Here is a 27,980-nt window from a genome sequence, read left to right on the forward strand (position 1 = left end):
TCATTTCCTGACATTCATGACTCACTTGTAATGCAGATTAATGGTAATACATAGACACAGATTGCCCTGGACGCCACAATTTATATTTTTGACGAGACTAGAATATTCGTCTCCATATGATATATCACACAGTTGCCTTCATCAAAACATACCCGTTGGTCGGGGCCAATTCCCACCCGACTGTAGACCATTGTACATCCCACAGCGCGGTAGCGGGACAGGTTGATTACTTCATGGTAGGGAGTGATGCCGACCTTTGGGAAACCTGATACCGACCAGAAGTGACAAGCGGCTTAGCCGCAAAATCAGTGGTCTGATAACGCCAATGAATCCGCGCGTAACATTGGTAACCGGTTTAGTTATGCTAGTTAGCTTAACCAGTCGATTTTCCCCCCGCTATCCTTGGTTCCAGTACCTCAAACCCATCAACTGTTCCTTTCATTATCAGCCTTGGGGAGCCAAATGTTCTCCTCGTTACGGTGGGGAATAGGAAGTACTCCGTGATTCAGTTGCACAATGGAAAGTCGTCAATACTGGCAATTCGTACCTCCTCGTCTACTGACCTTATAAATCAGTGGGTGGAACAGTAGTTTACACCACGTTTGAGTATATGTTCCAAAGGGGAATGCTTTACCACTGTTATAGCACACAGAAAACACTAACGTTTTCTTTATTTTTTGCATTATTTTGAAAGAGTAAAGAAAAAAAAACAGAAACAAATCAAGGTAAAAGCTTAACTAATAACCTTTTCGGTAACTTACACCAGTGGAACCATACTAGATAACCTATACTAACTATCAATACCCGTGCTGCGTATCGGTCTCAATTTGACTATGACGGCCATTTTGTGTGCGTAATCTTTAAATAAGGGCAAGGATGGCACGTCTGCAAGGCAGTATCATCAGACAACGCTCTTTCACTGAAGGCCCCCAGCTGTCGTGGATATTACGGATGGTACAGAAATGACTGGAATCTAGTAACACTATATATTTAAATGACAACAGGACAGATTTTAGAATGTATAACTTGTATTTGTGTACCAACCAGAAGAAAATTTGCATTTTTACATCAATAAAATTGTCTAACAATCAATACTTATATTTTTTCTTATTCATAGAAGACAGTAACATCAACACAACAAAACTGTGCTAACAATATTGAGGAGATAAATACTTAAGAGAACATGAATTTCTCGAAGATAAACATCTAACGCTATAACAAATGGAATGCTTAAGATATACACATACATACATTTGGCAATATTTTGTAAAACAAGAAAACCTGGTCAGCGTATCTTATATGGGCGTTGAAAACCTGAACACCAGGCAAAATCACAAATGCATCCAAAATGTACAGTTCATGTAAATGACCTAAAGCATCGCTGATAATAGAGGTTGCACATTTCGTCTGATTATCCAAGTTCTATGGATCTTACTAGAGAAAGCTGTTTTTTGGTTTATTTGAAGGTACGAGGATATCCTCATGGGTAAACATCAGTTTTCTTGTCTAAATATATAATTTTAAGGTTGAAATTTTACGTTGATCACCTATCGTTTAAAAATTATGCCACACTTTTTAAAAAGCAACAAAAATTCTTTCCTAGCTGGAATTACCTGTATCCTGGATTGCATTTAGAATTGGGGAATTTGACACCAAGAGAAATGAGTGTGAAATGAAATGTGATGTGAAGAGATTGTTTCCAGTATCACTGGATATCTTGGTGGATATTTCCATTCTGTGTGTACCAAGGTACCCCAAATGCAAATGAATTCTGCTTGTGTTACATTCAATAGAATTCTGAGCATAGGGTAAATGTAATTACACGAGAAGGATTTTAAAATCCTTCCCATGAGACACTCCATAACACAGAGAACAGCTATGGATGCTAGATTAAATGGTTTTTCTTTCATGTGGAACACAATATCGTCATCAATTAAATGTTTCTCATGACAACACCAATCCCACGAAAAGCACTGCACTCAGGAAACCATCGGGCTCCTGTAATATGAAAATGTTGAGGGAATTAAATGTGCAGTTCCACAATGCCAGGCTGAAAATGATGTTACTTACACATGTGTATTTAACAATTAATGGATTCAACTGTTCAGCAGCTTGTCACATATGTCAGACGTGATACATGTACCTATGTTCAGAACCACATGCTGTTCTTCACGGACAATTACAAGCCATCTCCTATGTCAGTATTTTGTCACTGAGGAAATTCAAAACTTCCTGAGATATTCTCACCTGTACTGAGCTGACTTGGGAGCCGGTACTCTGAAACGTAAATAATAACAAATCATATAATAACGTAACACCATGTGAGTTTTTTTACAATACAAGAATATTTCCCGTTGTGTTTAATAATCTGGTGTGTGAATGAATTACATAAATTAAAAGATAACCATGAAAATACTAAAGAATTTCAAAGAAAAACTTACACATTGACTCTCCTTATCTGGGTTGACCTGCAGAAAAAGAAAGAAAGACCTCTTCATAATAGTGTGCCAGTCTCAAATGAATGGTTTGAACGTGAAATAGTCCAATTCCTCCAAAATCTTCTTCACAACAAAAACAGTGACAATATTATGCATAAAGCTATATGTATCTACAGTGATGAGGGTTGTAGGAAAATTTCTCCAAAAGTCAAACAAGAATATCGAGGTTACTTACTGAACGTGACTGGATGCTTTTTTCACACTAAAACAAAACAAAAATTTAAATTTATTTAAGGTAAGGTAATCAGGTGTTACTTATAATCATTTCAAGCTTTAATCTAATACACAAAATTATACATTTAAGAACAAGGCCCAGTTTTAAAAAATTTCACAAAAAGATTAAATAATCTTCAAAACCCTCTTAATAAATCAGTGTCTGCATGAGAATGCATACCATGACCTGATTAATGAAATGTTAAGAAATAACTTAATTTGTAAGATTTACTTTAAAGGATGTCCCAGACCTAAATTGGATGAATACTTATCAAATTTTGCAAACTGAAGATGAACATAGATGCAGGATGCCATGGGCATTAAATAATGGATGTATATGTACACACATAAACTTCATAACATTTTTCTGTTATTTTCTCAATGACACAATCTTAGGACAGATGTTAATGAGGAATAACAAAATACTTACCCATCCTGTTTGAAGGACCTCGGGTCATAACTGTGAGATAATAAATAAATAAAAGGATCTGAAGGGAAACAATCTTTGCAGAGTTTTGCCTGAACTCAATGGAGTACATACACCCAACTCAAACAAAAATATCTAATACATGTATCATTATACTCCTACTTTAATAGATCTTACTGACAGTCTTGCAACTTTCTTTATTCTATATGTATACATGTTCTTGTTAAAATAATAGTTTGTACAATGTGATATTCATTAGTGATCTTTGACTCAAAACATCACTTCAATAGACATTACACCATTTCATAATGCAGAATTATCTTGCCACCAAATCAATGATTTTATTTAGGCAGGCCTGGATGAAATCATCATGTTTAGTCATGTTGCTGTTGTGCAAACAGATCAAAAGTTTTGTGCCAGCTATACATTTATTCACTACACTAACATGAGTGTTGAGAAACTTTCATATTGAGAGACTTTTGGTACAATTCCATAGCATCTTAGTTGTTACATTTGTACCTACCTCACAGCCTATAAATCAACACAAAATTAATCAAAATTAGTCCAAGTATGAGAAAGTTTCCTTACATAACCTGGTTGCCTTCAACTGGCTCCATCCTGCGATAATACTTGGATAGACGAACGGCAACAATGACTGTTAAGACGGAGGAGAACACAACCGCACCCAGGCAGAACCAAAACCCATTCTGTAAAACACAGAATACCAGGAAGTCACAGTTAAAGCATAAATCACCAACCAACTCTACCACTTGAGTGCTTGAGCAAGTATCTTTCAGACAGTTTTATAGAAAATTGCAAATCACACTCACATGAAATTTGGCAGAAAAAAATTCTTTCAGATATTATCTTTTAGGGTTTTGAAGTTTGTTCTGCTAGGTCCTTTAAATTTCTAAAATTTGATATGCACATAAAACAACGCTACATGTAGTTATCTAAAGTCTGAAAATGACACTAAAATCTGTTAAAACTTTAAAAGCTTGCCACTGGTCAAATGTATAACATCATAAAAAATGTTGAATTTTGACAGATGATGTATTCTGGTATATTTTGGTCAAGTGATTCTGAATCTGCTTTTATTTTTCTGCCTGTGTTTGCAATGTTTTGAGATAACTAAGTATACATTGCAGTTATGCAATTTATGTAACTATGAGAACTAGAAATTTGCACCAAATTGTACCAAAACGTATGCTCTTTCCAAGCCAATTTAAGAAACAATTTTTTTTTGCTTTTTTTGCTACAGGTCTTTAAATTCTAGGCCAGTGATGGCTAATATGTTACACTAATCATCGATGTATTTTTTTATTACCTATTTCTGCCACTGTGCTAGGGGGGATATAATTTGTTATTATTTAAGCATCTAGACAAACAGTAAGAATAAAATCCTCACAGGGCTAAGTTGACAAAAGACAATATTTCACTGGTTACCTCTAACCATTTGCCAAGTATCAGGCTATCGTCACTGCTCTGGTTTTACTCTCTATGCTCTAATCTTTTATATCATAAATTAATTTCAGAAATAGAAGTTTAAGCCCATTCATTTAACCTAGACTTAGATGGTAACTGGACAATGACGATGTGCATGTACATATGGATATGCTTTTTATCTGCCTATATAGATAGCTGTCCAAGATTTCCCCAAATGCGCTGTGTAGCTTAATGGGCCTATACCAACACTGCTGTGTTGATGAAACAGTGTTACAAACATTGTCGTGCTGCAAACTGCTCTGTACGGAAGCTGAAGCTGAAAACCATTTACAAAGACTTTTTGAAAGCCATGAAACTGCAGGCAGTTTAACTTATGGTAATTAAACTGGACAGACAATATACCCAAAATTGTTGACATCTTTAGATCACTTTCATACCTTTGGTGATATGGTCATCAACATGTATGCTGAGGAGGGGCCTATTAAACACTGATAAGCTGAATGACTTTTCCCTCACAGGGAAAAATGCTTTGGATTGACCAAATCCATATATCCATTCTTGAACACAATGCCATATTAGAGTCGTCAGGATATGTACTGGACATTGAGGCATTTACTTACTGAAGTGTTGACTAATACCTTGTTCAAGAATTTTCAAGGGTGGAGAGAAGCACAGATCGCAGGAGAAACCTTTGGCAAATTACTGACAAACCTTCCCAGATGTGAAAAATAGACATGCATGCAATATTGGTATAAAAGAAGGTGTCAAACGAACATAAGACAAAGCAAATGGACCCGTTGACCGTTTCTTGTCATCAAGGCTCCTGAATCAATGACAGTGGCGGGATGTACATATTCCTATTCAAAGGCCAGGACTGACCTTGCTCCTTGTTGCTGGAGTAACGCAAAAAATGAAAATGCATGTTAAAGTGACATGGTAGCTCAAAATTTTGATTTTAAACAAATTCTGAGTGCAATGTCTTAATGAAGTTTTAAAGTTCCTTCATAAACTAAATCACTCACATTGAAATAAAAAATATTATTTGGGTATGTAGTTTCTACGAGCCAGGAGATGTCCTGTCATTATTTGAATTCAACACCAAAAGGGCCACTTTGCCTTGTTAATATTTAAACGGAAGGGCTCAAAGCATATGCGCAGCATTCGGAAAGTTCCGCGTGACACCATCTTTCGACCACTCGACGTACACATAGATACATGCAGCTAAAACAGCATTGGGAATAGGTTACGAATAATCTTCTCATTAAACTAAGAGTCAGAAACGTGTTTACGTTTGAAGTCTAACACTCCCTTCCCACAATAACAACAACATTTGCATCCACCTATCAAGCAGTAGTTTTGCAATATCTTCATGCTTCGTGAAACCCATTTCTTTCTTCAATGTACTCAATTCAAACTGACCACCAATCATAACTCTAGACTTGCTTGTCAACATGTTGAGCTCTTTTTTACGCCTCTTTTTGGCTGATTCTGTCACAAGCGAGCTGTAAGCCGTTCTTTTACATGTGTAATGTGTAATGTATTATATTTGTTTACACAAGAAGTTTACTGAGCGCTGTGCGCACACTCCATTCCCCCTGAACTGACAGCACCTCATTAAAATAACCTGGCAGAATTTTCAGTTTTTTTGTTTATTTTTAAACATTCACTTAACATACAATGCTGGGGGTGGGATTAACAAAAAGCTTGTGACTTTTACTTCCTGAGAAAAATACCCGATAATGCAAAAATACCTTATATCTGGGCGCCCAGGTCACTTTAACCACAATCTGAATGATGAAGTAAGAAAACAAAGCAGATCTGATCATGTATGATGTCCTGTGAAATGTGACCTTGTTCAGATGTAGACTTAGATCACGATGAACTCTGCAGTGTGATCACAGCTTATGAAACTCCTGCCATCCTTACTCTTATTTTCAAATTCATATTGAGTGAAGTACAAATTAATACATCTGGCATGATTTTGTTAAAGGTTAGGTCTCCAGCCATCATTTTTCTCAACAATAAGGTCAACTCACAAGAGGGTTGATGATGAATTCACAGAGGGTTTTGTCTATTACGGCACGGTACACATCCATCACAGGTTTACATCGCAGAACAAGATGGGCCTGAAACAATAAACATCATAGTACACATCTGTAACACAGATTCTTGGCTCCTAAGTAGACAACTGCATTCAGAAAACACTGGTAGCTTGCCTGACAGAGCATTTCGTAAAACTGCATAACATTTAACTGAAGTGATATGTTCAAATACTGATCTCTGCATAAAAACAAAATACGATGACAATGTCATACACAGATATTATTCTCTAATTAGAAGGTACTCAGATCTTACCATTAAATCAACAAGAAGAGCCAAAATTATTATTCTGTTATACATGTAAATATGGCTTTAGATAGATAAAGAATGTAGGGCAGTGATCTTCATTACTGAGTTGCAAATCAATGCGGCGGTAAAGTCACCCTTGTGGGCAGTACCGGTATGCAAATCACAAATTGCATTTGGCAATCCGTATACTACGGGTGGCAATTGCAACACTGTGAATGGCTGAGTAAATGATGAGCTATGGTAATAAAACTTTCTTCAAGCACCATTCGGTGAAGTGGTTTTTGATATGCAAATCACTACCAATGATTGGCTATCAATGTATTATGGGAGGCCACTGCAATCTGCAATGATTGGCTGAGCAACTACTCAGCTGACAACAGACACTGTCTATACGAATGTCTTAAACATTCCGTCACAGTCTAGTAAGGCACATGCATCGCCCAGTGTCATCATGGTATTACGCTCCTAGTGCTAATATAGATGTGGAAAGCTTTCCACAGAAAATGTGTACACAAGAGAATATGAAGTCCAAAAATTAGGTAATTCTGACACTCAATAAATCTGCTACAGTAGCTAGAGAGACAATAAGCTTCTCTAGATAGGAATTTGCATAAGTAACCGCTGCATGAAAGTTTACAGAAATCTGTGTTTACAAGAGTACAGAGTCAGTCCACAAAACAGAAAAACGATGGTAAATCTGGTCAAATTGCCAGAGAAACCTGCTTATGAATACCCTTCTTGCTCTCCTATGTTTAGGCGGACCTGTGCACAAAAATTGTAGCGCTACATGTTCATGCATGTTTTCTTGATTATCAGAAATAGGTAAATTTAGCAAAGTCAATAAATGTTCAAAAAACACAAAAACAAACAAAAACAGACCATGTGCACAATAAATTGTAGCCCTGCATGGAGGCTTTCTAGAGAAAATGTGTTTACTACAGAAAACAAAGTGAATTTTTACATTGAAAGTTTATCAATCAAAATGATACCCATGATTCCTTACACATCAGAGCAGAAAATATATATAACAAAACCTAGGGAGACTAGGGAGCTAAAAAAAACCCTCCATGCTCCATCTAACCTTCCAGATGAGTATGTGTATAAAGACTAATGAGCTCAAAAAAAAAAAGCCTAACCTTCCATATGGGTACTTACATTTACACACTATACCTTTTACAAGCTACATGTAAAAGAAAAAAAGGTTAACTTCAAATTGGAGTATGTATATTTTACACACAATACCTTGCAGTGAAGAGCCCAATACACTGGAGATAAAAAAAATCTTAACCTTCAATCCACGTATGAGAGACCATTATACAGCAACTAAAAATAAGCTTAATCAGACACCAACGTCGATCCCCAACACAACACTGCCGCTATCCACCCTCTCACAATACCTCTCTTTACTTCGTACAGGTGAGCTAAAAAACGAAAAGATCCAGAGGATCCAGGGCTTGAGGCACATTAAAAACAATAGTACAGACTTGGTGTTATGGGTTTTATTTATTTATTTGATTGGTGTTTTACGCCGTACTCAAGAATATTTGTTATGGGTTTTAAGGAGAATGAATGGCATGACAGGGTGAGAGTGCCACAAAAACTGATTTCGCAGAAATGCATCGCATATCAGTAACTTGCAAAGAAATTCAAACAAATTTCAAAACTTGTCTGTTGGTAAACCTGATCAAGGTATTGTACAAGTGACAGGTGTCTACTACAAAACTTGCACATTTCACAACTTTGTGCTGGTGACAATAGGTTTGTAATGGATGAATGGTGAATGGACTGACCTTCATCTTTCCCAAATCACGTACCACTTCGCATCAGAAATAATATTATGATTACCTGTTCAAAAACAACATGAATGAAAGTATCGATTCTACCCAGGAGACTGTTCACTGCAATCATGGCTGCCTGAAACCATAAGATACATACGCGCTTAAATATACACAGACGAATTCTTCTCAAATTTAGGACAGATATTGTAAAAAGCAGAATATTACATTTCTTTAAAAGTCTTTTGGACAAGTAAAGATACAAGTATGTTGTTCATTAGACGGTCTAACCATGTGACAAAAAAGAAACTCAAAATTCCAGTTACAGTTACATACATATTGGCTAAAATGAGCAGGCCAGGTATCCCAAATTTAGAAGTAATATTGTATCTGCAAGCATTTTCTGTGAAAGGTAAGTTTATGTTTAATCTAAAATACCAAATAAGATGAATCATTCTATGAGCTAAGAAAATTTGAATTTAACATCATAGTTTTCCTCTCAATATCATAAATAAAATACTGGGATACTGTATTTATTTATTTATTTGATTGGTGTTTTACACCATACTCAAGAATATTTCACTTATACGACAGCAGCCAACATTAAGGGCAGAGCCCAGAGGAAACCCATGTAGGTTGCTGCAGGATCATCTCATTTACGGCTGGAGACAGTGATACTTTGTTATAAAACTTTGTGACAATATCTGTAATGGTAATACAGTATCAATCATTAACAATTAGTAATTCAACACATTTTACATACCCTTAAAATGACATCTAGTCCATTTGTTGCGATATACTGTTGCAGGCCTAACACGGCATCCTTTGTGTTGTTAACCTGCATGAAAAGTGTTATTATTTTGTAATGGAAATAATTTGATTCTATATCCTTGGTACCACTTCAAAAAGTTGCAAAACCATCTACACTAGTTGCTCTTGCAAACCTACACTTCAAGTTATTGAATGAAAAACACCACCAAAAAAGTTATCTAAATTGTAAACTCAAAATATATGCCTGGTAGCAAAGCTCAACTGTTGGAAATACATGCATACAAAACTTCAGCTCTATAAATTTTACTGAAGTACTTTTCACATACTACCCTTATTAAACGTTTACCTTGGATTGAAATCTAATGCATAAATTTTGCAAGTTAGCATGCAGAGCATCAACACATCTCCACACATGTTTATGTGCTTTACATGCGTCCAGAAAATGTGCCCTACAAATGCAGTACTTTTTGAGATATTACTCTTAACATTTACCGTAACATTGATCCTAACACACAAAAGTCATGTATTTTGTAATTTAGGGTATTGTATTTCATCTAAAATTTAGCATTTTCTAAATGACACATTTGCCGGATTCTAATAGATTCATCCACCTTATGGGCACTCCTAACAGTTTTTATGTGATGTTTGATTAATTTCTTATCAGAAAAACTTAAATGTTGATATCAAAAGTATTATTTTAAGGCCTTTATATGCTACTGAAAGTTCATTTTTACAAACCAAACCTTAGGTGAAATAGAGTAGTTAAGACACATACTGAGCATCAATGCTGCTCTTTTTTAGATATCACCCTGAACATTTACCTTATTTATTAAATTTTCCTTAAACGGTTATTGGGTGCCGACATCAATAAATGACATTAGCTCCAGCTGCACTATACACAGGCAAAAAAAAAAATGAGAAAAAAATATGGAAACATAGACAAATGATTGGGGAAGCACTAAGACTTTACAATAGGAGGTACAAACACATTGTCTGATAACAGTTAAGTTTTCATCATGATAATGCCTAAAGTTAAAGAATATCCTGAGTAAACTATAGAATGCAGCTTACCAGACCAGAAATGTTCACAATGTCTCCACCAATCAAGGTCAGGACGTTCATGACTTCATTCTAAAAAAAGATGTCAGGATAATTTCAAGTATTTGGAGCTTCTATGAGTAACCAACAGACAGGTAGATTTATGAAGTATTAATGTGAAGGGAGAGGACAGAAAAGAAGATAATCTGGCCTTGCGCAGAGAACAAAGTTCTGAGAATTCAAAACAATGGGGCACTGTAACAATGGTTGGGACTACGTTACACATAGTTATTTAGATTTGTCATCTGACCAACCAGATTAACCAAACAGCTTTGTCTTGATTGTAGTTCACTTCCCTTATATAATGTGAAACAAAGTTCCATAGAATGCAATGACTGATAAGTATAATCTGGTTTAACAGCTTTTGTATCTCTGAAATGTAAATAAAGTTTTACATCGACAGGTCTCATGCTACTGTGTTCAGCAATTTATTGCAGAAACAACACAGCAAACAGGCAGAAAACGAGCAGGCCATGCTCGCTGACCAGTTCCACATCCACATTACAACTCAGCATAGATCTAGCAGAGATGGCCGCCCCCAATTTCAGTCTCACTGATAGATACTCATATGCATGTCACTAAGTAAAATATAGCCTACCTTAGTGGAGTTGATGGCAAGCATGGCATTATTAACAGGTCCTCTCAGCTGATCTGCAGTGTCATTCAGCTTTCCTGCTGCCTGCAATACAAGTCAGAAACAAGTGTTATCATCACCAATTTACACCAATATACATCTAAAGCAAGTTAAAGGAAGATAAGGAACCATTCACACACAGAAATCTGACAAACCTCCTGACATAAACGTGCAGCTGGAGTCAGTAAGACCTGGGTCATGCCATTCATGGACAAGCCACTACTTGTCTCCACTAGATCCACCCAAGCTTCCAGAGCAGTAGATCATTATCAAGTGGGCTGGCACTTTGAACAAGGCAGATTTGATATCTTTAGCATCACTGTATCACTATTGAGCATAGTGGGTGGGAGAGGGAACTCCTGGAAGAAACATGGCTTACATGTCTATGTCCACGGTGGTGCAGACCATATCTCAAGTATGGTATCAAGCATAGTGTATTTCACTAGCCAGATAAACTTTTCCACAATTCCATCCAAATACTGACCACAATATGCATAAAACAGTGATTAATAATGAAATGCAGGAGAAAGTACATGAATGATGCTTTAAATATACAGTCTGTAAAACAATGACACATTATAACTGACATACTTTAGCAGAAGAAATGAGAATGTAATATTCTATGCAATTTACTTCCACAAGTATACTTTGCAGATCACTTCATGAAATATGAGTACTAATTTTCTGATGAGAAAACTTTATTCTATTGTCCTCGGGCTGCATTAATACTGACAAATATTCCACAACTATTAAACATCTTTGTCACTTACAAAATGACTATTTATACAAATGTACAAGAAAGCCTGACAATCAGGCTAGCGTAAAAAGCATGGCACATACACACTAGTATGGCAAGTAAGATTATAATGGTATTTCATTACAGGACACTGACCAGAGACTCCGCACCAGGCATTTGGAGGGAAATGTTCACTAACTGGTCAGCCATGTCGTTCACACCTGGGTTAGAACCGTCAAACAGACTGTCTACAGCACCTAACTAAGAAACAAATAAATTAATAAATGACTAATAATCAATCTGCGTCACTCACTGTACTGACACAAGGGCAATCCCACAACAGGTTTATTTGCGTGTCCGTTAATGCCACAATGAAGAGTTTTTCACAATATGATGGCAGTCAGTTTCATGGATAGAGGAAACGGGAGTGACTGAAGTAAACCACTGACCATTGGCAATTACTTTCCATGTGTGACGTAATGTACTGATATGATATTGACTGTGCGAACGGCCATACAGGCATGGTCTACTGATTATTGCTACAAAGGCCCACAAAGCAGTAAAAGTGCACAGTGTCCCTGCGAGTAATGATATCAGAAAATGTAAAAATGTATGGAAAAATCACAAAGATTAGGGGGATGGTGAGGAGCTGAAAAAAATGGAACACATAAAGTTTTATTTAAATAATAAATTCCATGATTTATTTATTTCATTTGATTGGTGTTTTGCGCTGTACCATAAGAATATTTCACTTATATGATGTCAGCTAGTATTATGGTGTGCTGAAACCAAAAGTTCATGGGACTAAACAATTAACTGATGTAGTCACATATTTAACTGATGTTCATTTGTTTTTTTTCTGCATTGGTGCTTAACGCTGTAATGACAAGTCTTATGTGATGGCGTTTATGGGCAGAGGAAACCAATAAACAGCCGATACACCAACAGTTGATCAGCTGCAGGGAGATAATTGATATTTGAAGTGTTATCAAAGACTCTTTAATGAGATCAGCAAGGCATATGGATGGATGACACCATGCAATCAAGGAATCACAATGAATACTGTAAAAGTATGTGAACAGAATAAATATCAAACTCATTGGTCATAGTAATTAATGGAATATATGGCACATTTATAGTTCCACCTTTTGTCTGTACACCTTGTAAGCAAGGAAAAACAATGAATTATGTAACAAAAGGAATAATGTAAAAGTATGCGAACAGAATAAATATCAAACTCAATTAGCATGGCAATTCATGGAATTTGTGGCACATTTATACTTTCACCTTTTCTCTATTATTCACATGATGATGGAATGTTTTGCAAACTTAATAAATCTATTAGAAGCGAGATTGCCAGCACATTCCTTGATAACTGTCTGGTAACATGGTGCTACATGTAGCTTACCTGTGAGGAGATATTGTTGATATCAAAGTTGTCTATGACAGAGACCACCCCACTCAGGCTACTATTCATGATAGTTGAGAGTTGGTCAAAATCACTCAGGTTCATATTCTGGATTAGCGCTTGTAGCTGACCCTCTATATCAATATGCTGAAATATACATGTGTCAGAGCATCAATAAACATTTTATGAAACGATAACCATTTTCACTTTGGACACATAACACAGTGTTCAGGCCTACTTCTAGACCATCAGAAATCTTGAAGAGGAAAACAAAAACCTATACAACAGTTGAAAAAAAAAACTTGCTACCAGAGTCTGCCTGTAAGAGACACATGAGTGCAAAACTTCAGCTCAATACATAAAGTGCTGAAGTTGTGAATTTTGTAATTTATGATAATTAATATGCAACAATGAATGAACAATAGAGCATACCCATCACGTTATTGTGCTCTACATGTGTGCAAAACGTGATCTCAATACATGCAGTACTTTTAAAGATACCATTCCTAACATGTGGTTTAACATTCTAATACACAATACACTAAGTCATGAATTTTGTAATACCTTGCTAAAAGAGAACAACTGCTAAGGGGATTGAAAAGTGAGTCAGTATAAAATACGTGTTGTTAAATATACTTGTACCTCCAAGATAACAAGAGACAGCTTCAACATGTTTATGAAATGCACATAAATACAAACAGTACCGATTTGTAGGCGTTGATAAAGCCTGATATAAATTCTCTTAAACCAAAGGCATCAAGCATGGAATAATCAACATCACATCTCCTACAAACATAGAAAGAAGAAAACATATATATATATATATATCACCTGAGTTTTCGTTCATTATACACTTCACCTGAGTTTTCGTTCATTATACACTTCACTAGCTTTAACTAGCAAGTCATTCTCCTGGATATACCACTTGCAAGGACTTCATTTCTTTTTTGTTATATATATATATATATATATATATATATATATATATATATATATATATATATATAATAGTATAACAATACATTGGTTGAAATATGTTTTACCATTATCCCTTGAAAGCAAGACTGCTTCAGGATGTTATCCAAAATCTTTCAAACTTATTTCTTTATGAGCGATATAAACTTTAATATTCTGATGAATGTACTGTTGTTTTACTATTGCACATGATGAAGATGGCAGTGGCTCTATCAGGACATTTCAAGCCAAAGACTTATAGCCAAATGTGTACAAAACTATTCTGGAAAGTGTAATTCAATAGTTATCCTTACTGCATGACTCTTGTGACAGTCAGGTTGAGTTGTACGCTGCTGGGTAACATGGATTCTATAGAAAACCACCCTTGATCAGCAAAAACTTTTTCAAACTGAAAACATACAAGAAAAACAGAAATTTCCCTGTTTCCCTGGACTGCAATATGATATTTTTGATAGATATTAGGATCAGAAATTGTTTTTGCCCTTGGAAGACTTACCAATAATGATCACATGACATGCTATAACAGTCACATACTTTATATCATTCTATGGAGTACTAAAGTGGGGAACAGCAAAAATGCACCATTAATATCATACAAGAATTATACATATAATACTACAAAAGAATGCAGTAAGTTTTTCATAAGCCAAAACTGTCTACAGAATTTTAAGTTTCCCTCACTGAACCAGAGATTTAACAACAGTGCATAAGGAGGGATGGAAAACAGACCAATAAGACCAACAATTCATGCAAAAAAGCATCGACCTACAATGGTTTCTGTAAGGTTTACCCAAACATTACCAAGATTAAGACTTAGAAAAAATTTAGCCTTATTGTGTACAGAATTAAACTAATACACATACCAATGTCTATATGACAGGGCATAAGACCACTGCATTAAGAGGTTGCCTAAGTCTTTGATACCCATTACAAAATATTACATCAAATAATAGTAATGTGTATGCATGTAGTTTATCAAAAAATTTCTGATGCCCAAAAAGCAGACATACACTCAAAGCTAAACAAACAGTTAAGTCCATGTCAACAGCATTCAAGACAAATTTGATGAAGAATGGACAAGTTTTTTCAGGAAAACAGAGACAGGACAACACAACCATACTAGATGTATATCTCTCCTCAAATACAGTCAAGGGGAAGGCATTAAAATAGCGAAATAAACACAGGGATTTTTTTTCACTAGCACTGTACCATGATCATTGTTTCAAAGTCGTCTTCACAAAGAACTCTAGCCACAGGTGCAGAAATAGTGAAGAGTAAGGTGGTCAGCAGCATCATAATCCAGCTTAGCAGGAAGATCAGAGCTACAGTACTGATGCCACATGTAAGGGAAAACAAGAACAAATCAAACTCAATCATAACTGTTAAGAATTTCCTATCCAGAAACTTACATGTAATTGCAATTAATTATCTCCTTTTGTTCACTTTACAGGTTAATTACTTGATTTTTACATCTTTAATTACTCCTTAAACAAGTGATTCAGCAGAATATACTATTCAGCTGACACATCTCTCAGTTTAGGTGAACTAGCTGTTACGTGACCTGTTTTTCTCTCAACACAGCTTTATCTACAGCAAGACAACACAGCCTACAAGTTTTCAGTAAACACTTGCTCATCCATGTCATCACCACGAATGCTTGTTTCTTGCACACACTGTGAATTTGGTGAATCTGATCATGTTTCTCAAATTAATCCATAAAAACAACAATAATTTTATAATAAATCAGTGTAAAATTCAAAATCAGATTGAGATCATACATGGGTGAAATAATTTCCTCCCATCCTTTAGTATGAATAGTGCATCATAAATTGATAATTAATGGTAAATATACTGCAAACATAACCATCAAGCTAAAATTTACATATATCCATCGTCAAGATGGTGCTTTTTATAGCACTTTCTGACAGGTAAGCCAATGGCTTTAAAGCAGTCAGAAGAGGTTACTCACATCATAAGACAGCGTCCCCCAGTGACTGAGCCACATCCCCTTTCAGTGGGGTGAGTTTTCTGACTTCCACAACATATGCCCATCCACAAACCAGTACACTGAGTCAAAAGGATCATGACTGGGGCACTTAGGAAGCTTAATGTACTCATCAAGCTGAAAGAAGCAATACCAGTACATGTAAAGGGGAAGTAACTGAAGCTTTAGAAAAATATATTAAAAGATTAAAACTTTCAGTGTATTAAATAATTGTTGCATACTTAGACAAATCAAAATAAATCATAATTTGACACCTAAATACAGAAAATTTGTTACATATATGTATATTTTATATAAGAACATTCATCATTTCATTAATTTATGTGAAAGAGGTAGACCACAGTCCATATTTAAACGATTTAGGAAATGTAACTGCTGAATGGTGATTGTGATTTACCAGCCTCAGCAGTGATCCTTACAGGTAATCAGCTATCCCAGTTATGTAAATTGTCACTGAACAATGTCAGGCCAGCTAACAGGAGAAGAACAGTGGCGAGTGTACTAAGCCGCATGCTAGCAGAATATTAGTATACATACCTACAACAATAGTAACCCCAATATTTCATTCCACAATCAAAAAAGCTTGAGTGCTTACATAAAACATGCATGTGTAGACAATCTTACAAGTGCGCTGATACACCCCAAAAAGGAAGAATAATTTTTAACTTTATTTACTTGATTGGTGTTTTACGCAGTACTCAAGAATATTTCACTCAACGACAGCAGCCAGAATTATGGTGGGAGCAAACCGAATAGAGCCCAGGGAAACCCACGACCATCCACAGGTTGTTGTTGGCAGACCTGATCATGTGCACTGGCACGCTAACCACCTCAGCCACGGAGGACCTCGGTTTTAGATTAACACATGTTAAAGTACATTTACACTATATATACAGTGCATAATATATATATATATATATATATATATATATATATATATATATATAATTTTATTTTTAGAATGACTCACATTAAGTGAATTCTTGTACTATATGAATTTGAATAACCTACAGTAATGGTCTATAATTAAAGTTTTGACACCTGTATTCTTCAAGGGACTCAAATGTGCTGCTGCAGTTTTTCTGTTTTGGTTCTTTAGCATACTCCGTATAAAAGTCCAAATAGAAAACAACTTACATAATGTTAGCAAAATCCTGCTCAGATCGAGTGAGAACGCCAATGTAATAGTCCACTTCAAACAACTCCCTTATCTGCAATGTAACGAATAAAGTATACTTTACACAAAATGGCCATCTCTATCACTATTTATAGAATGGCATGTCATGACCATGGTCACAACTTCAAAATAGCTGTTAAGAACTACAATCAAAAGTTACAGCGGGTAGAACACATTTGTCGTTGACACAGCAAATAGTAGCAAAAGCAAAATATCAAAGATTTGTTACTTCACAAATCCAGTTATTTAGACATACACATCTCCAAAAATTTGAAATAATATTGTCAAAACTGCATATTCAAACCCTATATATGATCTATAAAAACTTCAGAATGACAGCTATTTCATTTTGGCTAAAGTTGCGCAGATTACCCTTATTTCAGTTTTGACTGGTGTCATTTTTTTCGTACAAGATGCAACATTTGTAAACTGTTATGAAAGCCAACATCAATGTAGAATCTCTCTGGCCATAAGTGGGGAAGGTCTGCCAGCAACCTGCGGATGGTCGTGGGTTTCCCCCGGGCTCTGCCCGGTTTCTGCCCACCATAATGCTGGCTGCCGTCGTATAAGTGAAATATTCTTGAGTACGACATAAAACACCAATCAATCAAATAATCAAATGTAGAATCTATACATAAAACACTTACGGAATAAACCATTTGCATACTCTCTCTTAGCTTTTCCATCACTGGTGTTATTTCCCTGGACAGATTAACATCTCTAATAGCATCTCTTATGGCTACAAATCAATCATATCAACACATATTTTCAGGAGAGAATTCTCATTAAGTCTTTCACAGATGAAGTGAACTAATGCAGTGAAAATATAAAACAAGCTATATTTCCATAAAAAGAATCTAGAAATGTAAGTCACATCACTGTAGCAGGGAATGGCAAAACAGTGTCATTTACTTTGCAAGGTAATCTTGTAATGAAGAGAAAATCAATTTCTGAAATCTTCTCTGCTGATAAAAAAAAAAATCTGATTTCAAAGGAAGTGTTAATTTGTTCTGTTGTGTAAAACTTGGTTCAGCCTGGCTTAAACTTGCAGCCATGGTCTTAATTCACATGTCAATACACAGATGGAAATGATTTACAAGAAGCCAAAACAGTTACAATATTTTCATATATGTATGAACAAAATACCCATTGGAATAGATTTACTCTAAATTAAACTTAAATATTAAAATTAAATTTCAACAGTTTAACGGGAAATTACTTTATAGAGTAACAATGCAGACAAAAAAATATGAAGAGCCACAATGTGTGTATATCTAATGATTTACCAAATTTATAAAGTAAATAGAATTTTTATACCACACAAGCTTGTAGAACACATCTCTGTATTACACCTCACAAAACATAAAACAATCAAAACAAGTAATTAATCTTACGTTGAAGGTATCCCCCGCTGACATTGTTCACCATTTCTGGTATTATATCAAATTGCTAAAAAATTAACAACAGAAAGACAGTATACACAGAACTTGTTAATTCATAAGATGACAAGTATAGAAAGATATGGTATATGATTAATTTTAATGGCATAAAATTAATATGGTATATTAATTTTCATAGGCTTCCTCGGATGTAAGTGTATCCCTTGATTCATTAAGTTCAGAATGCTTGACCAACACAGGAAAGCAGGAGAGATGTTGAGTGGATTATGTACATGAAGATACAATGTACACAACCAAAACATCTATTCTACACTGAATAATCTTATGCTTCAACAAACCATCAGTTGAAGTCTTTGAAAGATGAGAATTATGAATTTGTACAGCACATCAACAGACTTCTGCTAGTACTTATTTTACTGTTGACAAGTAAAATGGGAAATAGTGGGTGTATAAATTAGGCATATTTTGTGCATCGCACCTGCCAACCTGTTGACTGCAGCTTAGTGCCAAAAGTCTGATATAATGAAATTCCAAAAAACCTGAAAAAAGAGATTAATCTTCATCCTTGACATATATAAGTATCAAACTACTTGTGAGTGAATTAAATCAGGTAGATTGTAGTCACAGCTGTGGTCAATAAATAATGCCTACATGTACAATATCCAGTCAGTCACTTTGTGATGCTTTGAAAGACTCTCAGTCAAAACTCACAACTTTCACCAGCACATAAACTTAATTCCCTGTTGAGTTCTTCATGCTGAAAATAAATCCTTGCAGATTGCAGCTATCACGCTACTGAAAGATGAAACAGTAAATTTTAAGGAATATGTGGATGAACAAGATGAACAGTGGACTAGTCAATGTAAAGTGCTTGGAAGCACTTTACCCCTGGTGTAGCCATAACTGATCTGATGTTCACTGAACTAACATGTCAGTTCAGTAACTGTCGAAACAGTTGCAGCTATCCTTGGTGTAACAAACACATGTTGCCTATGTAACGAGAGCAACTTTCCCATGCTCATTCTAGCAGCTACCAGTGGGAATTTCCAGATAGTTCAGCTGGTACAGTGCTGCACTTTGGCTGTGCAAATCCAAGCTCAAGCCCTGGTATGACCCAAAGAATAAAATAAAATCCTACAACAATTGCACGCATGCCTTGGCCAAACATGTTTCAAGAAGTATGGAGCTCTGGGCCTTTGAATGTAGGTGTGTCTTGAGAGAGGGAAGGATTTAAGTAAAGGAGACTAACCTGTAGCTGTACATTGCTTATACTAGCCAAATACAGGTTGAATACTGTTTTACCGCAGTTGATAGAGCTGTGAAACCTGTGACTCCAGCTAAGAAAATTTAAGTTCAAACACTGATGTTGCTTACAGAGTAAATCCTTCAGCCATTACTACGGTGACTGATTATGGTTGTAGGGGTGTTCATATTTAACATACCTATCAGCGAATAAAAAATATTATAATATATGAAAGCTATAAGTTTTAAATGATCAGCTCTTGGAAACGTTTGCTGGATACTTGAGATTTATACTAAGAAATTTACCTGTATAATAACTGCAGAGAAGTTTGTCTGCAGCACTTGGTCTATTGTCTGTGCAGTTGAGTTCAGTACAGCTGGCTGTTGTGTTGTAAAAGGAAACAAAAAACTTTTGTTTATATAAAATTAAAGGTGACAGGAGCTTTCCCTAATCGTAAAGAACAGGAAAATAATACTGCTTAGACTGAAGATATGTTTAAAGATGCAATAAACACATCCTTGACGCATCGGGCTTTGATCAGATATATATAGAAATAAACACGTTAAAAATGTCTCCAATTTTGAATCTTTCAGCACAAACCATGCCTAATCAGTATTTGCCTCAAACATGTACATGTATACCAATTGTTTGAACTAAGAAAGGTTCCAAACTGGGTAGAAAGTTGCTCAGCAGTGGCAACACCAAAATGATGTTACTTTGACACTTACTCTAAACTGTGAAGAGTCAATACTGCTAATGCTGCTTCCAAATGCATCCATTGCTGGTTTAAATGCATTAAGGGCATCTGTACACTGTGTTGACCAACATGAATCAATGGCCTCTTGAAACAAAGTCTGAGCACCAACCACCTCAGTCTTCAACACTTCTGTAAAGTTGATCATGTTCCCCAAGATTCCATCCATTAAGATTAGCTTGGTTTTAATGTCACCTGCACCTAGAGAGAAAAGTCATTTCATGGTTATATACATACTTAATTTCCTTATGCTTCAACATTTTCAGAGAATGCACAGTTTGAACTGCTTGGAATGCACCTGGTTGGGTTGGGAGTAAGGCACCAAAAATTTATTTATTTGAAAAAATAAATTGTACTATGGTTTATGTAAAATGAACTCAGTAAATCACAGCTGTTTATCAGATAACAGAACCTTCTGAATGAAACTGCAGTCAAATCAGGGAGAGCTTCATTTGAGTCTGTAGCCTTATTAATCAGGAGCCAATCAGCTTCTTTATGAATGAATGAATGAATATACATGTATATTATATACACCATGGGGGCCTCCGTGGCTCAGTTGATTGGCGCGCTAGCGCAGCGTAATGACCCAAGAGCCTCTCACCAATGCGGTCGCTGTGTGTTCAAGTCCAGCTCAGGCTGGCTTCCTCTTCGGCCGTACATGGAAAGGTCTTGCAGCAACCTGCAGATGGTCATGAGTTTTAACCGGGCTCTACCCAGTTTTCTCCCACCATAATGCTGGTCGCCGTCGTATAAGTGAAATATTCTTGAGAACGATTTACAGTGAGCATAAGTATTCTTCAGGACCGATGAAGTGTCTCATTTCAACATTGTAGCTGAATGAATTATGAATAATTATTCTGCCAAGCCAGTAGGACCATTAATGGATATACAAATACATGTAAATACACAGATTAAATGTTTTCGAAAGTTTCTGAGCATTAACATCACATTAATGTCTTCAGGATATTTGTCGTCAGCTCACTCAGCAAATTAAATTTCCATGCCTGACTATATATGTACATATTGTAACAAATTAGTGGAAACTACATTTGTAGAGGAGATTTTACAAAGTGTACACATACTGTTTTGCAAGCCTGTGATAGCACTGAGGATGTTATTAAGCCCTCCTTCTTCTCTCAGCATCGTCATCAAAGGGGAAGACACCTGGGTACCTACATCTGGGTGACAAACAGTATTTCAACACATGCAACATTTTGGTTGAAATAGTGGTCTACACAGGGCAAACCTCAAAAACCCAAGATCTATTGCATCTATTTGAAATACTGAACTTATATGCTCTTTAAAAACATACAAGCAGATTGATGATGCAAACTAATAACTGATGAATGCTTATACAACAATTATGATATGTAAATCAAACAATAAACAACAATCTTAACTCTCAACAGAACTATCAGAAAAAGCGTTACCTGCACCTGAAATAAAATGTGAGAAAATTACAAGCACTATTTATTACAGACTTTAATGAGTAAGTTCATAAGTTTGTGATAATTCTCTTGTTAATATTAACTTCACTAATGTAGGTACTGAATTCTAATTAGTTTGATTTGTTACTAATTCAGTATTTTGTGTGCATGTAATGTCATCATTTATTGGCCAAACATTTCTACATGTATTATCTCCTTGAGCTCATTTTTTGTTTAAGTTCTTAAACTTTTAACAAAATATCAGATTTACTGTAACATTAAGCATGCCTAAAGGTAGCCAATTGAAATGGGCATGCACACAGCTTTTCTCATTTCGTGTGCAAATCACTGTAAAGTGATTTACATTCCCAAGTAGTAAATCAGCTTGGACACCAACAACGATCCCCATGAACTACTCTCTTTAAATACATGTAAACACTGAATAACATCACAAAAGACAGGTCAAATTTAAAATAAAAGAAAACAAAAAACATAAAATTAAGTATAAAAAGAGAATTCAATCAGTATCAAGCCAACAAAAAATTTGCCCTTCAGATTGTACAAACCCTGCAAATCACTGATCACACTGTTCTGGGTAGTGTTAAACTCTGTAAATATTACTTCAGTGATGTTCCAAACACCCTGTAGGAAGTAACATACATTATCAATGATCTAACATACTGCTTCATGGACTAGGTGATATGTCAGCCGAAAGAGCATGCACAACCATGCATATATAAATAGAGGCAATTTGAGGTGTATGTCAAGCTGTGTGTCATATGTTTATTCCCTTGGTGTTTAATGCTGTGGTCAGAGTAACCGTACAACCTTTGTCAAATATAAACCAACAAACTTTCCCATGTGTGGCATACCAGTGAACGTCATATTGGTGTAAGGTAAGTGATCTTCACCAAACTTTGTGTCCTATACGTCTTAACGCTGCCAACTCACTTTCTTTACTTACAGTATATATAGGTCATGAGATAATATAATACACATGACAGAGGATCTGGCACCTAGGCCATGAAACCATGTAGAATACAAAGTAATATATGATACTTATATGTGTGTACCAAATGCTCTTGAAAGTTTCACTACCTAGACGGTGTAAAAAATGAAATAAATCAAAAAATACATATGTATTGCCGGTCTACGTATGCCCAATGTTGGCGTCTCAAGCATGACAAAATGAGTCTCTGCATCAGATATGACAGAGCAGACTACTGTAGCAGCTCTTGTTTCATAGTTCCTAGAGTAGGCATTTCCTTCTGAAAATAACCCCCCAAAATTTTTCGATACTTGAAAGTAAACAGTAGCAAGGCTTCCTAAGATGTCTGATCTCAGCAAACTGGTGAAGGCCATCTTAGTAATAGAAACAAAGTTACTTTCAGGATACTTCAAAAGAACCAATGCACTCTAGCATTTACCTGACAAGTTCTGAGCCAGGCAAAAAATCCCAAAAAACTGTCAGCCTAACCAATCATGGGTTAGTTGTCTTCCTGCAGAACCCACTAAGAGGGCAAGACAAGAAGCATCTTGGGTCTACTCACCACAACAGTATTATTTACAAATAAGAAAACATCATCAACAGCATCTCGAAGTGTAGAGCTTGTGTTTAATAATCCATTTCTTGCATGACCAGTCGATAAAAAAATACAGGCTAATCCAGATCTACAATAGAAATGTCACAAAACATATCACAAACAATAGATAAAACATGTTACATGTACACAGATGACAATTCTGAGTTTTGGCTCGAAAAGTACATGTAAAAACTAGTACATGTACGTGAAAAACATAAAAAAAGTATAATTAATAAATCCATTCATGTAACTTTTCTGGAGGCTTTTAAACTTTTTACACGCATGATTTATCTTGACCCTGTAAGAAACCAAATGCAATACGAACAGCTTCATTTATCAACGAGAGAAAATCTAAATTCAATACATTGCTGTTTATTACCTACTGAGCAACCCTCCGTGTACCTGAGACTAATACTGATTCAGAGACAGTATGAATAATATTGATAACATAAAACATCAAACTTGCAAGTACTTACGCTGATAAAGCAGTCAAAATAAAGAGACAAAATTCCAACAGCTTTTTGCCGAATGTGACTCTCTCCATCAAATCTATGGTGCCTGTGCCCTCCACACTTCCCACATAATCGGCAGCAGCAGAATACAAATCCAGTCACAGAAAAACAGACGACGAATAGGATCCCCAAAATAAGACAAAATAACAAACCTCCAGTATGCATCACAATCTGCAGAGAAACACATTGAGACAAATCAGTAGCATAACCATTTCCAGGAAATTCTTGTAACGGAATTAAGGTACATTCAAATTTTTCCTCACAAACCCCTGAATCCAGTTTGTGTTCTACACTTATTGGTGTCAAAGTTCACAAAAAAGGCCATAAATGTTTCACACATATACTGGTATCTATTTATCTTACTAGCTAGTTTGTTAGATACCATACATTATTTTTGAATTATTATGCTCTTATCAGACTTCACAAGTGAAAATCCTTTAACTCACAGTTTCCAGTATGCTTAGAGTGAGCCTGGCAACACACTGAAATTTGCAGCTTAACTTGATGTCTCACTTACCTCCTCGATATTGGAATAACTAAATACAAACTGCCCAAAAGTCAGACGTGGCACCTCTCTGACCACATACTCTGCAAACAAAATTCACATCCTTGTATCACTTGAATGGCAGTAAAAATGAAGGTTTTTTATGTAACATTAAAACAGAAGTTAAAACAGATTGGTCACTTTTCTCCTTTTTTATGATTTTGTTTTTTGCCTAACTCACTTTCTTGACTTACAGTATATATAGGTCATGAGATAATATAATACACATGACAGAGGATCTGATAAATTTCCTCATATAAAATCATGTCTAATACCACAGCAGTATTATGTATAAAGTAGAAAGAAAATAAACCCAGTGATATATATTTTATATGTTTGCAGCTCTTCTAAGAAATTTTATACAACTTTGAATAATCCATTGTGGGAAAATGCTACCTACCAATTGCAGATGTTGGGATAACAAGCTCAAGGAAGCCCAGAGCCATATCAAACAATGGAGACAAGGCATTGGGTGTAACTGTTCCATCTGATTTATAATCATGTAAATCATGTATGGTCGCCTGAAACAAGATAAATTAAACATAAGAACAGCCTCAACGCTACTGTTTTGAGTTAACAAACTTGAAAGCTGAACCACCAGGAATGAAGATATGGACAAGGCTAATTTTATTTGGCCTTTCATATCAAGGTCTATCTTATTTTCCCTAAAAATCTTAACATATCTTACTTAAAATGAAGAAAATCTTTATCAGTGAATTAAATCCATCAATCATAATAACCATACTGTCAGTGTTACAAATTCAACTCATTATGTATGCTTAAATTTTTAGATTTTTTAAGAGTATGAAAAAAAAAACTCAATTTAAAGGCCATTGATGAAAATTTATGGTTTGATATTTACAACTGAAATACTTTGTAGCTTGGCATTAAAGCAACACTGGCAAGACAGTCTCATAATAACACTTGATCAAGCAAGAATTCATCAGTAGCATCCTACTGTCTTCTTATAAACATTTGGTAGGGATGTACAAATATTCTTCTTTTGTTGATTTTTCTGTCACTAACATACCATTTTTCTCTGATATTTCTGATCTTCTCAATGACCTGCTGCTGGAAATAGTCTATATACTCAGCTATTCTTCTTGCCGTCCATGTTTTCTACAATTAGCTTAGTAAAAAGCAGAAATACAATTTATTTGTTCGTTTTACACTGTACTCAAGAATATTTAATTTATACAACAGCGGAAAATATTTTATGGTGAGAGGAAAGAAGGCAGAGCCTTGGGGAACCACATGATTATCCCTTGTATATAAGCCAGCATATATTGGACTTGACTCACAATGATCGCACCGGCGAGAGGCCCCAGTGCTATGCCAGCAGGCTAATCACTCTGCCACATTACTCCAAAAGTTACTCATATACAATGAAACTCAAATGGTTGATAGTAATAATGTTAGGCAGATCAAATTATAAATAAGTCAAATCCTGCATTTTGAACTAATGGATACGTGTTTACCACTGGTCTCAGTGTAATCATCAGGTAATTATATTTGCGACAACAGACACCTGGGTACTTTTCTCATACAAGTCAGCGGCAAGCAGACAATGAGGTGAAAGATAACATTTTGGTAATTTTCTCCCTTTCTCAACATGAGACACTCATCTGGTGGAATACACTTATATCATTGCTTATTTTTTCAACATAAAGCTTTGACATCCAGGACACCTACAGCTGATAGCTTGAGCTAAAAAAAGTTCAACAATTTTTTTTATACCTTTTCCAGTTTTAATGATATTAGAAAGAGAATATCAAGTTTTCCAAAACTCTTGATCACTCAGTCAGAAAAGTTTATAATGAATATTAAAAATCGGTGGGGCATTTCATTGGTTTAAACAGTAAAATACGGTATGCACTTGGAGATTAAAATTTTGAAAATGTCCAACATTAGCGAAAAAATAGAACTTTGATTTTTGGTCAACTTTCTCTTGATTTTCACTCATACGATAGTTTGATAAATTTTGAATGTATTTCTTAAATAGCAGTCTTTTAGCTTTCAGAACACACATATGTATACATCTGTATACACGATCAATATTTTGGGTTACACAAGACAAGATGGGAATAGGCGCTATATAGGCCTAGGGTTCATCCTTAAAATGTAAAAAAGAAAAAGAAAAAAAAAAAAAGGTTGGTCACAATTGTAAACATTGTCTTAATTCAACAAACACACACACTTTATCGATCTACACTGGTATTTTTGCATGGTTTTAATTTAGATCCGTAGTGTTATTATCAAACATCTCTTTGAGCATAAAGGCGGCACGGGACGTCCTCAGGAAGGAAGTTCTAAGCCGGGTTCTCAGGACTAGAGCAAAAGTGGGTAACTTACAAACATTCTGTCCCTCGTGAATATCTTGATTATGTATGTCTTTCTTTTAACTTTTCTCTTCCAAAACTTTTACTATCCATGCAAGGAACAGGCTAGATTAAGCAAGACAGTACTGTATCGCATTCTTTGCGCCTACCCTCATCAAAGTTGTTGCCTACAAAAGCGTCTGCTAGAAATAGAAGAACTCCAATTGGTAAGGGGAGATAATGCCTTTCGATCTCGACATGTATACTGTTAAATTAGGTAAGCCGCATCTAAGGTGAACTATTTCTGAATTTTAAAAAAATCTTGTAACTTCTTGTGATTTAAAGCTGCACAGATTTGCATGAACATACAACATCTTGTGTAATCTGTAAGCCAGAAATTTTATGTGTTTTAAACTTATAGTTAGAAATTTGTGTAATTAATTATATACGAATGTTATTTTTGAAACAGTTTTGTTCATCAAGTGCTGAAAAAAGCATAAGACGCTGCAGGTTTTCGGTCAAAATGGGTGCCCATAAGATTTTGGCCTTGTGTATTCCAGCTGATATCGTTTATGAAGATAGCTAGGTCAGATTATTTTCTATCTTGGAGGTGATTATGCCCTCTTTTAGTTAAACTTGTCCGTTTCTTGCCTTTGTAGTGTCTTGAGGGGCCTCCGTGGCCGAGTG

At 35.5% G+C, this 27,980-nt stretch overlaps 1 protein-coding gene across 2 annotated transcripts; it reads right to left on the minus strand.

The window, feature by feature from the left end:
• Positions 1-1,010: 1,010 nt before the first annotated feature.
• On the minus strand, positions 1,011-27,607 carry LOC135469298 (prominin-1-like). Of its 2 annotated transcripts, XM_064747913.1 has the most exons (30): positions 27,328-27,607; positions 26,006-26,104; positions 25,376-25,496; positions 24,949-25,019; positions 24,396-24,602; positions 23,887-24,007; positions 22,903-22,978; positions 21,992-22,087; positions 20,884-21,110; positions 20,461-20,535; positions 18,907-18,961; positions 18,160-18,251; positions 17,473-17,546; positions 16,300-16,452; positions 15,540-15,660; positions 14,624-14,718; positions 14,060-14,141; positions 13,356-13,502; positions 12,104-12,208; positions 11,176-11,256; positions 10,551-10,610; positions 9,472-9,546; positions 8,779-8,847; positions 6,621-6,710; positions 3,727-3,845; positions 3,142-3,171; positions 2,674-2,700; positions 2,442-2,468; positions 2,248-2,277; positions 1,011-1,998 (listed from the first exon to the last, which is right to left on the minus strand). In XM_064747913.1, exons 5-30 carry the CDS (start codon positions 24,461-24,463, stop codon positions 1,980-1,982), a joined length of 2,214 nt encoding a protein of 737 aa, XP_064603983.1. In that variant the 5' UTR covers positions 24,464-24,602; positions 24,949-25,019; positions 25,376-25,496; positions 26,006-26,104; positions 27,328-27,607; the 3' UTR covers positions 1,011-1,979. The 2 variants fall into 2 exon arrangements, with proteins under 2 accessions (XP_064603983.1, XP_064603984.1); XM_064747914.1 differs by lacking the exons at positions 24,949-25,019; positions 25,376-25,496; positions 26,006-26,104; positions 27,328-27,607 and having other exon boundaries at positions 24,396-24,938.
• Between the last annotated feature and the right edge of the window lie 373 nt (positions 27,608-27,980).

This window comes from Liolophura sinensis, chromosome 6 (assembly GCF_032854445.1).
Source record: "Liolophura sinensis isolate JHLJ2023 chromosome 6, CUHK_Ljap_v2, whole genome shotgun sequence".
NCBI lineage: Eukaryota > Metazoa > Mollusca > Polyplacophora > Chitonida > Chitonidae > Liolophura > Liolophura sinensis.